Below are 15,457 nucleotides of genomic sequence, written 5' to 3'. Positions count from 1 at the left end.
TTGCATCTTCCTCCTAATCTTTCTAAATATAAAAAACTATGATTATTAAAATCACATAATGATAAAATAAATTTATGATATATATATCTTTTAATATTATTCAAAAAAATTATTTGATCTATAATTGTACGTCATCAAATCTGAAAGCATACTACTTGACACAAAATATGCTCGATTCGGATTCATCATTAAATTTGTAGTGCATTCCCAGCAATGATCGATGATAATACATTGCTTGATCTTATGATTAATTACACCTCTTATTACATAAGATGTGTGGAACAGTCTAAAAAACAACCATGACGAATGATCTCAATCTTCGACCACAACAAGCAAGTGAACAAGATCAATAAATTATATGATGGGTGGAATTTGAGAACTCTCTTCACTTGTTGAGTAATTTATGTTAGTACAACTTAACGAAAGAGACAAAAAACCACACACACACACACAAATTAACTTAATTATGTCTTTAAAAGCTGAAAACAAGCAAAATTATTTCAATAAAAAAGACTAATGATTCAAGTTGATTACTGAAAATATATTGATCAGACTTTCTCTTGGTCAAAGCGGGACAACCTATGTATCACAGCATTATGTTCTTCCATGTCTAACTCCAACAATGGGGTTCCGACACATTCTAGTTTTCAGCACAAGAACAACAAATACCAGCATTCTATAAAGACTATTCAGCTAGCTTTCTGAATCTGTATCTGTATCCATAACACGTCCACTCTGCACGCAACATCAGAATTTACATGTAAATTCCCAGTAGTGGCAAAAGGGTTCTTATTATTCCCAGTTAAACAATCTGCATGCTTTAACTGAACTGCAAAACTAATAGTTTGTTTCTGTACATATGCATGATTCTCTGGACTGTTGCTTTAAGCCAGGTCATCGGATGGTTCGATGAAACTCTCAGCTCCTTCGGTCAGCAGATTGTTTCGCATGCGAAGATCCCATGACTGGCACATCAGCACGTGAAGAAGCCATTGCTGAAAGAGGCTGAAAGTTGGAATTGCCAACAAACCAATACTGGACCCATTTAAGATTGCATAATGTGTACTTAAGAGCTTTTGTCCAATTCTCCTGCTTGTTGAAACTTTGGGTGATTGTGTAGCTATCCAACTTGTCATTCTCAATTCTATTGGACAAAAACACAAAATGGCCAACTCATTAAAATAGTAGCAATGGTCAATCAATGAATAAAGCCCACATCATGCAATTTAAATAGTCTCCAATAGTGGGACTAAACTAGTTCCACTACAACAATGCCAAAAACCAACCAAAATGTTAATGGACAATAGGAAAAAGTTTCATTCCACAAAATAGCATATAATCATGGTGTACCAAAATCTCACTTCTTGTCAAGAAAATTTTGTAAACCACGAGACTGCCCATGTAGCCAGAATTTTAGGATCTGATTTTGAAGTACATTAACTCATTTAAAATAGAGTCACAAAAGAAGAAAATTTTTGGGTGGACTCTTTTGTTTGGGCATGGTTAATGTGGACATACATTATCAGATTTGGGGACATACCAGATTTGGGGACCTCATACACTGATAGTATCTCATGTTCCAGCTTCATAAAACAAATTAAGGCCACTTCAAAACTATAAATTTCCAAACATTGAAAAATACTATCATCATCATCATCATCATCATCATCATCATCATTATTATTATTATAGTTAGGGACGTGAAAGAGCTAAAGTTATCAGAGCATTCTTATTGCCAACACTAAAATGTCCATAGCCACAGAGAATTTGCCATTTATAAATTTTCTTGTAGCACTTCCAGACAGAATATCAGATTGATAATTTTGATCTTGTGAGAAGAACCCCAGGAAGGTATACACACAGTCTAGGATAAGAGATTTTGGCAGCACATACTATAAGCAACAAAGTCTGTTTTGCACTACACAGATCTTATAAAATCTCCAGTAAAAATTATAAATTCTTCCAGGATTAGTATATTCTACAGAACAATAAAATAGTTACACTAAAAATGCTCCTCGAAGAAATAAAAAGAACATGCCAAGAAAAAATGTAATATATATTGCCAAAGATACACAAGGGGCAGGGCTAAATACATGTAAATCATTTGTAATTTAGTGCATAAGATAATGATGAAAGAGTAAACATGCATGACTACAAATAGAACATGTTAATTGATAAAAAAATAGACAAGACTATGCACCTGAGGAATGAACTAAACAAGTGAAACTTGGCAGATGAAATAAGCAGTTTATGCAGCTCATTTGAAAAAAAAAACATCATATAGGAGAAAAACTTAAAACAGAGAATTTATCATTTTCCATAATCAGCTATAGAGAATCTAATTAAAGAGATGACCTACTTGTAGGGCAGTCTAAAGCATTTCTCAGGAGGTATATTATTTTCTTGGTCCTTCAGATTTGCAAATTCTGCAAACTCTTTGAGGCATGTCAAAAACAATGTCATTGCTTTGTCATAGCGAGTGCTCCAGAACAAATTCACAGGACCAAACCTGGCATCAAAAAAGATTAAATCTCAACATTTCCATGCAGGTAAACAACACCAAGACTACAAATTCAGGAGAAAGAGGTAATGGTGGATTTCAGTGAAGGCTTTGCACCACTTAGACAAAGACCAATGCCCACAGATTACTTCCATGCATCTGGATTATTATGAAGAGTTTGTAAAATAAGTAGCACACTTAGCATATGAAAAGTGATATATTTCTGTGTTATGAGCCTGCCAGAAAATAAGCTAGACCCTTCAGTTGCTATAATCTTCCCCTCAGCAAAACCTAGGCCTCTTTGGTTGCACAATCTGATTCCATTATTTCTGATCAAAGTAATTTATGGATCTCATATAACCTACCTACTGAATAAAGGAAAAAAAATTATGGTTTAGGTCAGCTACTTAATCTTTTAATGAATCAATTGAATATTACAGCACACTATCCAGAAATGCTAATCTTAGATGCAAACAGTCTATAGCTTCATCATGAACACAACATATTTGTCCGATCATGTCTGCTAAAATTTCTCTCAGTTTTCTGATTCATCTATCAAGTTCAATATCTAAAGAAGTCTTAATCTACTAGCAGTACCAAGTTAACAGAAGTAATTAGTTATCATTTATGACTAAACATTTATTGTCGTCTGCTCTTATTTCACATGATCCAGTTATGCAAATACTAAAGAAACCTTAAGATCTGTAGCTATTATTTCATCTCCTCATATCACTATAATGTAATAGAAAACACAACAAACTCCCAATGATGATAGACAAAGTAGTAAACTCAATAACTTTCTTAAGCAGTGGGGAGTTCAACAAAAGAACCAAGAACTAGTACTACAGGACAGCATAGAACATTGTGGTCGTAAGTCTTATGATATACAATGATGATATCTCTTTGGAAGACTTCACAAAATATAGCCATTTTTCCATCGACCGGAAATCTAGTGAATGAATTAACAGATAAAATTGACATGCGAAAGTGTAAAAATCTGTTTATAGAATAATTTAACAGAAAACAAGTGCCTTTGCATGTACCAGCAAAATCAGTAGACCTTAAAAAATTATGCAGAAGAGGTGAGCGTAACGTCACTTACAGGTCATATGTATTATTGTTATTGTCCATAATACGGGGATAGCTTCCCATCGGAAGAATCTTTATTCGATACCTACCAGATACAAGTTAAGGAACATGATGCATGTAACCATGAAGAAAATTGTCTACAGCTTGGATCAAGTTTGATGAGGCAAAAGCTGGAACGAAGAAAATACTAATATGCAGGATTGCAAAACATGCAGAATCAGAAGTATAGACCTGACACTATATCCAAAACATATGAAAAAAGGAAGGATAAAAGCAGAGAAACGGTCCCCAAACATTTCAAGAGCAGAAAATTGGCATATGCATGCTCAACATATTAATGCATAGCATAAATCACAAAAATGCAAAGAAAAAAGTCTAAACAAAACTTATAACAATAGTGACTATTAAAAAACAACTAAGGTTTTCCTTGTGACTAAAAAACCAACCATAACCAGCAACCAGGGAAAATGTCACTTCATAAGATTGTCAAAAACTGTCAATAACCATTTGATGGAAAAAAAACAACAATGAAGACTGTCTATATCTGTAACCTTAAGGATAATGCACCAGATATTTTATTGTCAACCAATATGGCAGCCATAAGTCTGTAATATAGCATGAATTAGTGTTGGTAGAAAATCATATTTGGATAATTGTCCCAAAATCCAACACTTCCTGGAAGGATATGTTCCAGTCATGCAAAGTAGAACAGCTTGTACATTCTTCATAAAGTCACTAAAAAAACAAAAAATTCATACCAACTCAACAAACATAAACTCAAAAAAGCCACAAATATGAAGAGTAAACTGGCTGAATTGGGCATTCACCATCAGATGTCAGCTTGAAAATAGGTTGAAAATGAAGCTATCTCAAAACTCGCAATTAAAACACATTTTTCAGAATAATCACATATTGACATATATGCTTTGCAACAACATAAAAACAACATGTAGTGAGCCAACAGATATAACTCAGTTGAAAGATACAGAAACTTTGGTCGAAAATGTTGAGCCATAGTATGAAGAAGAAGACATGCCTGGCCCCAAGCAGCATTTATTTCATCCCATTCAACCTGGAGATCAACAGAATGGTCAATGAAAAATGAAAACACAAGCCGAACAGAGTGCATAATGCATAACTCCGGCCAAAATTACATGGTCAGTGATTGACAAGCAACGCAAAATTGCACCAAAATAAGAAAGGATCAAGAAAATAATAGAATAAATCTAACTAAGGAAAGTAAAACAAATTAATATGTGCTACCAATTTCTTAAATATAGTAAAACAGAATAGAAGTACTTAAGGAGCTTAATAAAGAATATGCAGAAACTTTTTACCCAGTCCTGGTGTAGCATACCGGTATCTTAGGAAGACGGCCAAGTCGAAAGTTGTTAATAGTTCCAAATTCTCCATCATGTGAAATAGAGAAAGCATCATTTAGCACATTGGTTCGCTTCAGTAAATCTAAGTGTGCTTGTGAAACTTCTATCTTGGCTAATAGAGCATCTCTCTCTTCCTGACATGTTGGAGAAAAACTTGGTGACAACCAAGATAAACAAAAAAATTCAACAACTATATAGTCCTAATACATGAAATATGCAATATATGTTTTCTAGACTATGACAGCCATATACTGAGGCCAAAGGCAACAGCCTGCCACAATTTTTTTCAAGAAAATTCAGCATCAGAGGCAAATATTATAATTTTTTAATCAGACAATACAAGAAACAAGATTAGTCAAGTTGCATATCAGACAATTATATAAAGTATCCTCAAAATCTGCATTAAGCTCCCAATAATCTTAAGCCAGGCAACTACTGGAGTAAAAAAATCAGTAACATCTATATTATCTTTTCTATAGGAGTCCATAGTATCAAAGAAGATGGTTCTGCAATTGTAATTTACATAGTTAATTTACATACTGAAAGATAATATAGTGATCTGCACAAAGGCCATGCAACACTGTCAACAACCAACAAAACCCAATGATCTATCCGACTAAAGCCACCATTATCAAGATCAGCTCTAACTAAGTTCACCACCACCAATTCTCATAAGAAAATTTACTATAAAATAAGCTCAACCACAGACAATTTGGACCAAGCAATCATAACTAGTCTCACCTTATTTAGATGCTTATGAAGGTCTTGAAGTCTAGATGCCAGATTACAAGCATGAACCTTGCGGTGTTTGTTTTATGTTATCATTTTAACCTCTGTTAAGAGAGCATCCTCAATAGTCATTATTTATGGTTATATGGAAAAAAAAAATTTGACAGTGCATGAGACCCCTGCCAATGTGGGGACTAAAAGAGTTGATACATGTAGTCTTAATCTTGCATTTAGAGAGAATATTTTTATGACCAATCCTGGTACTATGATCAAAAGCATCATGACCATGGTACCAAAGGCTCACCTTTGATCATGGTCTATGAACACTTTGTTGATATACGTTTAAAGCCTTGGCAATATAATTAAGTACTAAAGGATGGAGAAATACACAAAGTCATGCTACTATTACATTCACCAAGAATTTCTTGCAAAAAGGTTTCTGAAGCCAATAACAACTCCACAAGCCTTACCAAAAATAAGACACCACATTTAGAAGCATTTTAACAAAATGAAAATAACAGAAGCATGCATAGCCAACACTGTATCTATTTTGCTTTTCTCTGAGAATAACTATTGAAAGGTGAAACTATTTGGGTCCTGGACACAAGCCTGAATAAAGCCACTGCTCTTGGACAGTATATAACAAATGATTATTGAGCTAAATGGAGACATAATCATAATGATGGAAGTTATTTTTATTCCAAAAGCAATATAAACTCATAACTGAAAATTTTAGGATTTTACAGAAAACAACCTGATGAGAAATCAGTTGGAATTGGAAGGAGTTGAACTCATGCCAATAGCTGTATAAGAAACAACAAAAACATCTCCAAGTTATTTAGTAGGAAAGGAAGGTATGAATTCAAATTAAATGAACATATGAACCCAAAATCTGAATTGATAGAAAGGGCTATAAGACTGTAGTTGAAGAAGGATTGAGGGTTTAAATTTTGTCCATGAAACAGTTCCAGTCTTGAGATCGCAAATGCAACATGAAAGCGAAAATTTTATGCATAGATTCACAATTCTGGACCCATCCACTGTGATCACAGATAGATTCAAAGTTTAAAGACAAGGGTCCTGTATGGATAAGTTAATGTTGTTAACATGTCTGACGCCAAAGTTATTCATAGATTGACAATTTTGAATTCCATTTACTGTGGTTACAGGTTATAATTTAGCCAAGGGAAATTGCTTATATGAGCACAATGTTTTATTTTATGGTTTTAAAGCTACTAGGCTATGAATGCTTGTGTGGATAACTTGATAATATTAATATTTCTGACTTCATATTTATTCACAGTAAAAGAAATGCCGCACTCTCCTTTGTGTTCTACTCCAGCTCCTCCTCCCTCCTCTCCTTATACCAAATGACAAAGTTATCTAAGTGTGGAAATAAAAATACATACCGCTCCTCTAACTCTTTAAACTTCTTGGATTTCACTTGTACCTCCTTCAGTTCAGCATTAACTTCCAAACGCTGCTTCTCAATTTCTTCAATTTCAGCCTGAAGTCTTCTCTCTTCTTCCCCAATCTAAAAGTGTTCGTATCAAAGATGCTTAGAAAAGGTGAATTAATGAAATAACACAGCATAAAATAATATAATTGTTATCACATTATCATTCATAGACTTCTATTCTCATTAATCTAAACAACTTTATTGAACAGTAATCAACTATATTATGCGCAAATAAGATATAGTGAGATTTTATGTTGTCTATCAGTTGCTTTACATAGACCCTCCTTTTTTGGGCGAGACTGAAATTGAAAAAGATTTAATAATAAGCATGCACTGTCAAAATTATGGCTTAAGAAAGCATGATGGCTGGAACATATCTATGTGGCTGAATCAAATTGTGGCATTATGACCTGTTATAATCTATCATAACATGACACAAACTATAGAAATTTTCAGAACCCTATTGTACCATCAAGTAATTCTATTGTTAACAATCTTGATGATTAAGATTCAGTGAACGAAGTCTCAGGATTCAACACTCCTAAGAGTATTGTTAAACTAGTCTAAATATATCATTCGATGTCCAATGAGTCACTTCTTAATTTAAGTCTCTTTTATCTTCTTCATATAATTGTTGAATCTTTTTGAAATTTTTTAAAATACATGTACAGAAAATCAATATGCTGGAGGAAAATAATGAGAAGGCAAATGCAACTTCAAACATTAAATATCAATCATATAAATGAATTTATCCATAATAAGATTTGATCCTGAAACTTAAGCATTAAGATCATAATGCAAGTCTCTGCTGATGAAGTTGTACTGGTTGTAGAATTAAACCTAAAGCAAAAGGAATGACACCAAAATATAGTAAACTTCTCATTTTTTTCACAATCTCTATATATTCAGCACAAATATTCTCAAAAAAGGATTAACAAACCTTCCTGACAAGGCAACTTCAGAATTTAAGAGGCCTAAAATTTCCTGCTGGATCTAGGAAATATGCAACTTCTTTCTTCACTTGGATACATTATATATAAGGGGAACAACTGCCAAGTATTCTTTTTCTGTTTCCCTAGGAATATGAATCTCAATTAAACCACCCTTCTTTTAATAAAAAGAGTACGTCAGAAAAACTATATAATTCTATAGCAAAAGGTTCAGTAGGCATTCAGCTAGACCTTAGGGCCCTAAGAGGAGGATGACAAGTCTTAGGATGACAAGTGAACTAAAGTAATGTAATTTTTACCATCTTTCAGTTCTTTTTATTTCTCAGATTCTTGAAATTGGCCAACTTTAGCTCTGACTATGACCATAATTTCTTCAGATGCAAGACCCTTTCTAGCATCCTGAGACCAGGACAGACCATCCATCAGGTTTTAGATAATCTAAGAAGAGGAAAAGACATAAAGAAGAAAGTTTCTCTTGGGTCTGCTTAGGTTTCTTTTTCAACATCATGATTAAGTCACAATATGAATATGCATTAAAAGCCAAGCCAAAATGTAGACATTTGAGAGTTACCTTCGCTTTCTCTTGTAGAAAGTCGGCCTCACTAAGAACATCATAGGATTCCATTTCAAATTGTTTAAGGCATGCTTCATAGGATTTGATGTCTCGGTTCACATCTTCTACCTCTTTATCAAGTTTATCTGACAACAGTCTCATGCATTCCAAACAAAGAGGTTGCTCAACCTACAAAGAAGTGTATGAGAAATAAAGAAATGTTGCTTTAAAAACAGTAGACAAAGTATTTGAAGAAAGAGGTGTTTGAGAACTGGTAGTCAACTGCCAGTACCTGTGTCTGTGTAGTTGCAATATCAAATGCCCTTTTCAAGATTATGCTAGAGTGGAATCCTGGGCCATTGACCTGCAAACCACTGCTAGGACTTCCACCTTGGAACCGTTGTTGGGCTCCCCCCTCTTCAGGTGTCAACTCACTCTTGTACATTGAAGCAGCAGCAGGTGGTAACACAACATATGACTCCTCGATTGCCTTTGCAGAGTGGCTATTGTCTGGCTGTGGAGTAGTGCTTCGTGGGCGTGGCGGAACTCCATGACCCTGATATTTTTGTTTTGGTAGCACCACAAATGAATGATCCATTCGGCTAGCGGCCATCACGCTTCCCTGAACTGTGGAGGCTTGCATGCCTACATGCATCGATAGTGCAAATCTTAATTTTATGTCACGAATTTCAATCTATTTACTGAATACCAATATGCAAAAGATCACAAATTTTTAGCCAAAAGACGGTTCTTTCAAGCCTCGGTCCAAATTAACCTTATTGCTGCATTTTAGACGCCCAAACACTCTTCGCTCACAAGAAGGGAGCGAAGAAAACGAGGCTGCTAACAATTTCAACCAGAGATCGAAGAGAAGAGAAAATGAGGCCGAAAATATCGAGGAGGAAGAGAAACCCTAACCGGAGCGGGATGGGTCGTTGAAGAACTTGTCGGCGTAGGAATCGACGCCGACGACGCAGAGGGCGTGGTGGCAGTTCTGGCAGACCCCTATGGGGAGGTTGGGATCCATCGGGAAGCTCTTCCCCTTGTCTCCTCCTCCGATTTCGTCCTCCATCGGATTCGTCTTCCTTGCCCCTCGAGCGAACTCGCCCTCGCACCACGAAGGTCGAAACCCCCAGCAAATCACCCTTCACGAAATCCGTGCAAACCTGAATTTTTTTATGCCGTCGCCGTTGGAACAAATCACCGTAAGTGAGAGAACCGCCTTAAGGACTCGGCTTATGTGCGGGCCCCACCGCGCCCCTCAAGGGCTTGGGTTGGGTAATGGCTGTGGGGCCCACATAAGCCGCGTCCTTAAGGTGGTACGCCTATTGCTCTCTCCGTCGCTCGATTCCAATACCTCTCCCTCTACACGCAATTAGGGCTTCTGTCGGGGATCCTCCGAATTGAAAACGTAGGATTCCTTCTGCGCATCCATGGCGATCTACCAGATCTTCGTCAAGCTTCTCGACGGTCGAACCCAATGCCTCCAGATCCCCTCCCCCACCCTCTCCGGCGAAACCCTAAGGCGCGATCTCGTCGCGAGAACCCGAATTCCCCTCCGATTCCTTCGTCTCGTGTCTGGATCCCGAGTAATCTCCGACGAAACCGTCATCTCGGCCTCGACTGACGGCCTCTTCCCCTCTGTTAGCCTTCTCCTCCGCCTTCCCGGTGGCAAGGGAGGGTTCGGCTCCCTCCTCCGTGGCGCTGCTACAAAGGCCGGTCAGAAGAAGACCAACAACTTCGACGCCTGCAGGGACATGAGCGGCCGCCGGCTTCGCCACGTGAACGCCGAGAAGAAGCTTGAGGAGTGGAAGGCCGAGGCCGAGGAGCGGAGGCTAGAGAAGCTAGCGGAGGATTTCCTGAAAAAGAAGGCCAAGGAGGTGAAGAAGAACTCGACAGCGGCCGTGGAGAAATACCTGGAGAAGTATAGAGAGGACGCAGAGAAGTGTATGGAGGAGGTAGAGGAGTCGGTGCGGCAATCCTTCTCGTTGTACAAGGAGTCTAAGCGTAAAATCTTGCCTCTGTCCGAGCCTTCTTCCAAGCGCTTGAAGATATGGTGAGTTTTGCGTTTTTTGGATTCTTTTGATTAAAAAAGAAGTATTTTTTAAATTTGTTCTTGTCACTCATTGTTCGATCTACTTGATTACCTAGGCTGGGAAAGAAAAAGATGGAAGACAGTGATAGTGATACAGATGACAGCGAACACGAAGACGAAGATGATGATAGTGATAATGTAGATGAGAAATCTGTAGTACTTGATGATGGAAATTGTTTGAACCAAAGCAAGGTAGATGAGGATGTCACAGCATCAGGTTCCTTTTCTGGTGCTGATTCTGATGGCGAATCATCTGGTGGTGGTTCTGCGAAAAGCAACATTGATGAGCTAAATGGAGATGGTATCTTGAGTTCACCAGCGGTTGAACAGGTGTCTGGAAGTGGAGACAGTAACTCAGGATCAGATGAAATTGATGCAGGCAAAGCTGGAGCACCTGAAGAAGTTAAGGATGTTGTGGTTTCTGCTGTGGAAGAGGCGCCAAAGGCAAGCGAGTACAAATTAGAAGTGGAGAGTCAACCTGAATCAGCACAGAAAGTACCTGAGCTGGTCAATAAGGAAACAGTTATTGAGAGCACCAATGTGTCCAGTCCAGAGGAACTACTGAACTTTGACAATTATGACTCAGCAGCAGAATTGGAGGTATAGCTGTGATGTTCTAATATTATCCATCCTTTTCCCATGTTTTTTATATGTCTGCTAATGTTTAGCTTTTAAATGTGTAGAACTAACATCAATGCTTGCGTTGGAGAATCTGCTTAAAACAAGGCTTAAGTATATGAGATCAAGTACCTTAGCTCTAGCTGACTGTTATGGCTTATTGAGATAAACAGGCCTATGCTATCCTTATTAATATTTCACAAAGTAATATAATGCAATGTTGTGGAAATAGACTTGTATTAATTGGTATCTCTGGAACTTTGGTTTCTCGAGTATCTCGAGACATAATTGTGTTGACAAAGCTCCATCGACATACAAGAATCTTTATAAGCTTATATGACAAAGAAATGCTAGTGGCAACTTTCGTTTGGGATGAACTTATCACTTAAGTGTATTAGCATGAAGCATAATGCTGTTTAAGAAGCTAGCCAACATATAAAAAATCCTGATAAGCTCATTTGAGTAATTTGAATAAAATATAAGAGAAGTTATTCTTTATGCTTCTTGGGCATGATTATATTAGTTTTGCTAGGTGTCAGTGATTCTGGTACAGTTGTTTTTGGATCTAGGTTCAAATACATTAGACCTAATGTTGGTTTCATTATGAATTACAATAGATATGTGAGAAGTTAGCTGCATTATATGGCCACATAATGTGGTAGCCAATTAATTACATATTGTTTTTCTTATAGTTTAACAAATTCATGATTGTCACTTCATTGAAAAATAAAAAAAATAGGAGTGTTGGCATAGTCAAGATCTTAGATTCTGTGTGGAATAGTCCTAAAAACACTAACCCAATCACATTATCTAGTTGGATATGATATATAGGTCAGTACTTAGTTTTACAGGAACTAGTACCCAACAGTTGGAAAGCACCTACTGGTCTGATCATGGATGAGAAGAAATGGCAATCAGAATAATTTATCTTGCACCTGTTGGAATGAGTCAATACTCTGGATGATACTAAATGCCAATATAGATGATTGTTATAGGGTAGCAGCAGACTTACCAACCATGTAATGACAATTATTTTCCCTTTACCATACAAACTAGTGTTACCACTTCTACTCTGTCTAGATGTAATTGCTATTCGATACAAAAATGCATTTCTCCATGTGAACGATATGCAAGTTTGTTCCTTGATCCAAAATTATTTCCCCATGGGTCGTTTACTTGGATAGTTGGTTGCTTTTTTTTTAAAGTAGCCGTTTTTGAAACATGTAATTTGCTTATAAATGGTGGTTTCAGGTGCTTGGTATGGAACGGCTGAAATCACTGCTGCAGAAGCATGGACTTAAATGTGGTGGTACCTTGCAGGAGCGTGCTTCAAGGCTTTTTCTGCTGAAAACAACACCACTGGAAAAGTTGCCCAAGAAGGTTCTAGCTAAATAGACAAGAGTCAAGAGGGACATCTGTGTGACCACCACTCTACTACATATCTTTGATGCTCTTTTATCATGCATATCATATATTCTTCATAGTATAGGGCATTATGGTTGAGAATTACCATCTAGTGTTGACATGTTTTGACATCATCGTGCAACTAATGCTGTAATCTGTGAATGGTTTCTAAGCATCGTGAATTTATGTGATCGAATGAACAAAGTTGACTGAATCTTTTGCTGTATCATTTTGTTTGTGCCTTCTGGATTTTGTACATATGTAGGAAACTCTGATTTTGGATGAGAATTATAAAAGTTTTAATATACTTCAAAATAAAATATAATAAAGGTTTATTTTTTTTCTTTTCTACTTCATCTTAAATTTAAGTCTAAATATTTTAAAAAAAATCATATAATATTTATTATGAAATAAATAGAAGAAGATATTATTTAGTTATAATATTTTTAATGGAGCTACAATGTTTTTAGTTCAACAATAAAAATAATTAAAACTCCGTTGAAAAAGCTGTAAATTAAAAGTATTATAGTATTGATTTAGCTTTATTCAAAGACATTATAGTACCGATTTAATTCAAACTAGATTTTGATGAAAATTCACCTTTAAAGGGTATTTTTGATCTTTTCAAAACGGCAGGAACATTATTTGGATTTACAAAAATCCAAAATTTGGGGTTTTTTCCCAGAAATATAAATTCACCATTAAATAGACGTCTGGTATTCAAACGCCGCGTCGGCGGGAAACATTCGATCCGCACCACGCGATCGTCCTCATCCCCGGCCCCGCTTCTCCCCCATCTCACTCGAAAGGAATCGATGACACACAACGGCGGATGCATTCGATGATGAGGCAGAAGAGAGGGCAGCCGATCAACGTTCCGAGGATCCGGTAAGCATGGTTCGCAGATTCGATTCGCTCTCGTCCTCGTTTCAATCGATTACGCGATTGCTTTAGATTCGCTTCCGTATGTAATTTATCTCTGTTGAGTTGGATCATCGGAACCCTGGAAAAAGTATAGCATCGGGTCTTCTCCTTGATAGATGATCCGTTTCACTCTCTTCTTCGAAAAATGCAATACATTCCTGGAGATCATTTTAGCCAGAAGGGCAGATGTTTGAGCAATTCTTATTCTCAAGCGAAACTGCAAGTAAATGCTCTGTGCTGATTTTGATTGTTGATTTTAGAGGTATATGAGTTGATAATGTTAGGTACTTTTACATACAGAACCAGCACTTAAAGCCGGTTGATCGACACATGTGGACCTTGAAAGTACTTTATACTTCGTTGACAGATGTCATTATAGTTGTTAATTAATTGATCTTGCATCATCTTCATCCTTTTGAAACCAAGCAGTTCGTGAAGGACTTATATTCTCCAAATTTTCTATGGTCTGTAGTCATTTTTCCTCGCAAAATACAGACAAAGGATGTAATTAGGAAATCTGAGAGTCAACACTCGGCTTATGTATTTTCAACAAATTATGACATATTGCCTTAATTCAGCATGATGTTGTATGTGTTTCCTTTAAAACAGCGGCCTATTGCATGAGACTCTCGCCGATTCTGGATCTGGGGAGGGACAGTATACAGTCATGTCTGTTAAAATAGGGAGATTATTTGCATGACTCACATGTTGGTCGCCTAAGTTGCAAATGAGCACCGTAAACATGCAGTCTCCATGTTTTCTCTTTGCTACTTTGATATAGTTCGACTTAGATGGTCTGAACAAGATACTACTGATACTAGATACACTTCTGCATCTATTCTTTTCAGTAATCTTTCTAAGTTCTGTGAACTCTTCCATGAACATATCAAGCTTTATCAGCATCTTGCATTATCAATTGAAGAGAAGGGATGGAACTCAAACTCAACTACAGATTTTGCTAGTTGGCCTTACACTATGTGCCCACATACTTTATTAGTGGTCCAATTACTGGTCTGGATATTAGTGTTATGCAGAACCATTTTTAGGCCTCCTAATTTATTTATCAATTAGTACTGTCTTCCGATGGCTCCAGTCTATTTGATCTCTTTCTCATTGCGTCCTTGGCAACTGTTTGTTATTTGTCTGAAACTGTATGCATTTATCATATGTTTGTTTGCGATATCTGACAATATGCTAGCGGACATGTAGTTACATGCATTGCTGTTACATAGACTAAGGTAAACATGTTTCCGAGTGTGAGTACTAGCATTTGCTGTTAACTGTCATCAAATGGACATATTCTGTTCTGCTTCAATAATTTATTAATACATCTGTTCCATGGATGTTGGTTCAAGATGCATGGCCTAATTTATGGCTGAACAATATGAAGACCATATGGAGTATAATATTTTTTCTTAGTTCCTAGAGGCCTTATTGGGCTTTTCTACGGCTCTGTGCTTCTCATATTGTAGAGCTTTTTACTTGGAAAACATATTACAAAATAATTATGATAATAAGTATCAATGTTTATGTTAACTTTCATATAGCAGAGTCAAATTGGAACATAAGTGTCACGTCCTGATAGGTTAACTAGTCTATCAATTTAATTGAGCCTAAACCATTAGTCAAAATACTTAGGTTAAATTTGATAGTAATATATCTTTCAGACCCTTATAAGTAATTTTAATCTTACCGGGACTAATCAGAAATGTTATAATATCTAACACTGAAGGGCTTGACATTCTAGTCAAGGC

At 36.6% G+C, this 15,457-nt stretch overlaps 2 protein-coding genes across 2 annotated transcripts; one reads left to right on the top strand and one right to left on the bottom strand.

Moving 5' to 3' along the window:
- Window positions 1-674: 674 nt before the first annotated feature.
- LOC135617879 (beclin-1-like protein) lies at window positions 675-9,861 on the bottom strand. The gene is made up of 10 exons (XM_065118600.1): window positions 9,581-9,861; window positions 8,955-9,307; window positions 8,681-8,851; window positions 7,110-7,234; window positions 6,455-6,503; window positions 4,947-5,105; window positions 4,576-4,661; window positions 3,603-3,674; window positions 2,360-2,509; window positions 675-1,144 (listed from the first exon to the last, which is right to left on the bottom strand). Exons 1-10 carry the CDS (start codon window positions 9,732-9,734, stop codon window positions 919-921), a joined length of 1,545 nt encoding a protein of 514 aa, XP_064974672.1. The 5' UTR covers window positions 9,735-9,861; the 3' UTR covers window positions 675-918.
- A 135-nt stretch (window positions 9,862-9,996) lies between these two features.
- Window positions 9,997-13,005, top strand: LOC135617880 (uncharacterized). Its single transcript, XM_065118601.1, has 3 exons — window positions 9,997-10,718; window positions 10,814-11,357; window positions 12,627-13,005. The coding sequence occupies exons 1-3, from the start codon at window positions 10,096-10,098 to the stop codon at window positions 12,768-12,770; spliced, it is 1,311 nt and encodes a 436-aa protein (XP_064974673.1). The 5' UTR covers window positions 9,997-10,095; the 3' UTR covers window positions 12,771-13,005.
- Window positions 13,006-15,457: the final 2,452 nt, after the last annotated feature.

Source organism: Musa acuminata, chromosome BXJ2-7, assembly GCF_036884655.1.
Source record: "Musa acuminata AAA Group cultivar baxijiao chromosome BXJ2-7, Cavendish_Baxijiao_AAA, whole genome shotgun sequence".
NCBI lineage: Eukaryota > Viridiplantae > Streptophyta > Magnoliopsida > Zingiberales > Musaceae > Musa > Musa acuminata.
This window is presented reverse-complemented; position numbering and strand designations above follow the sequence as displayed.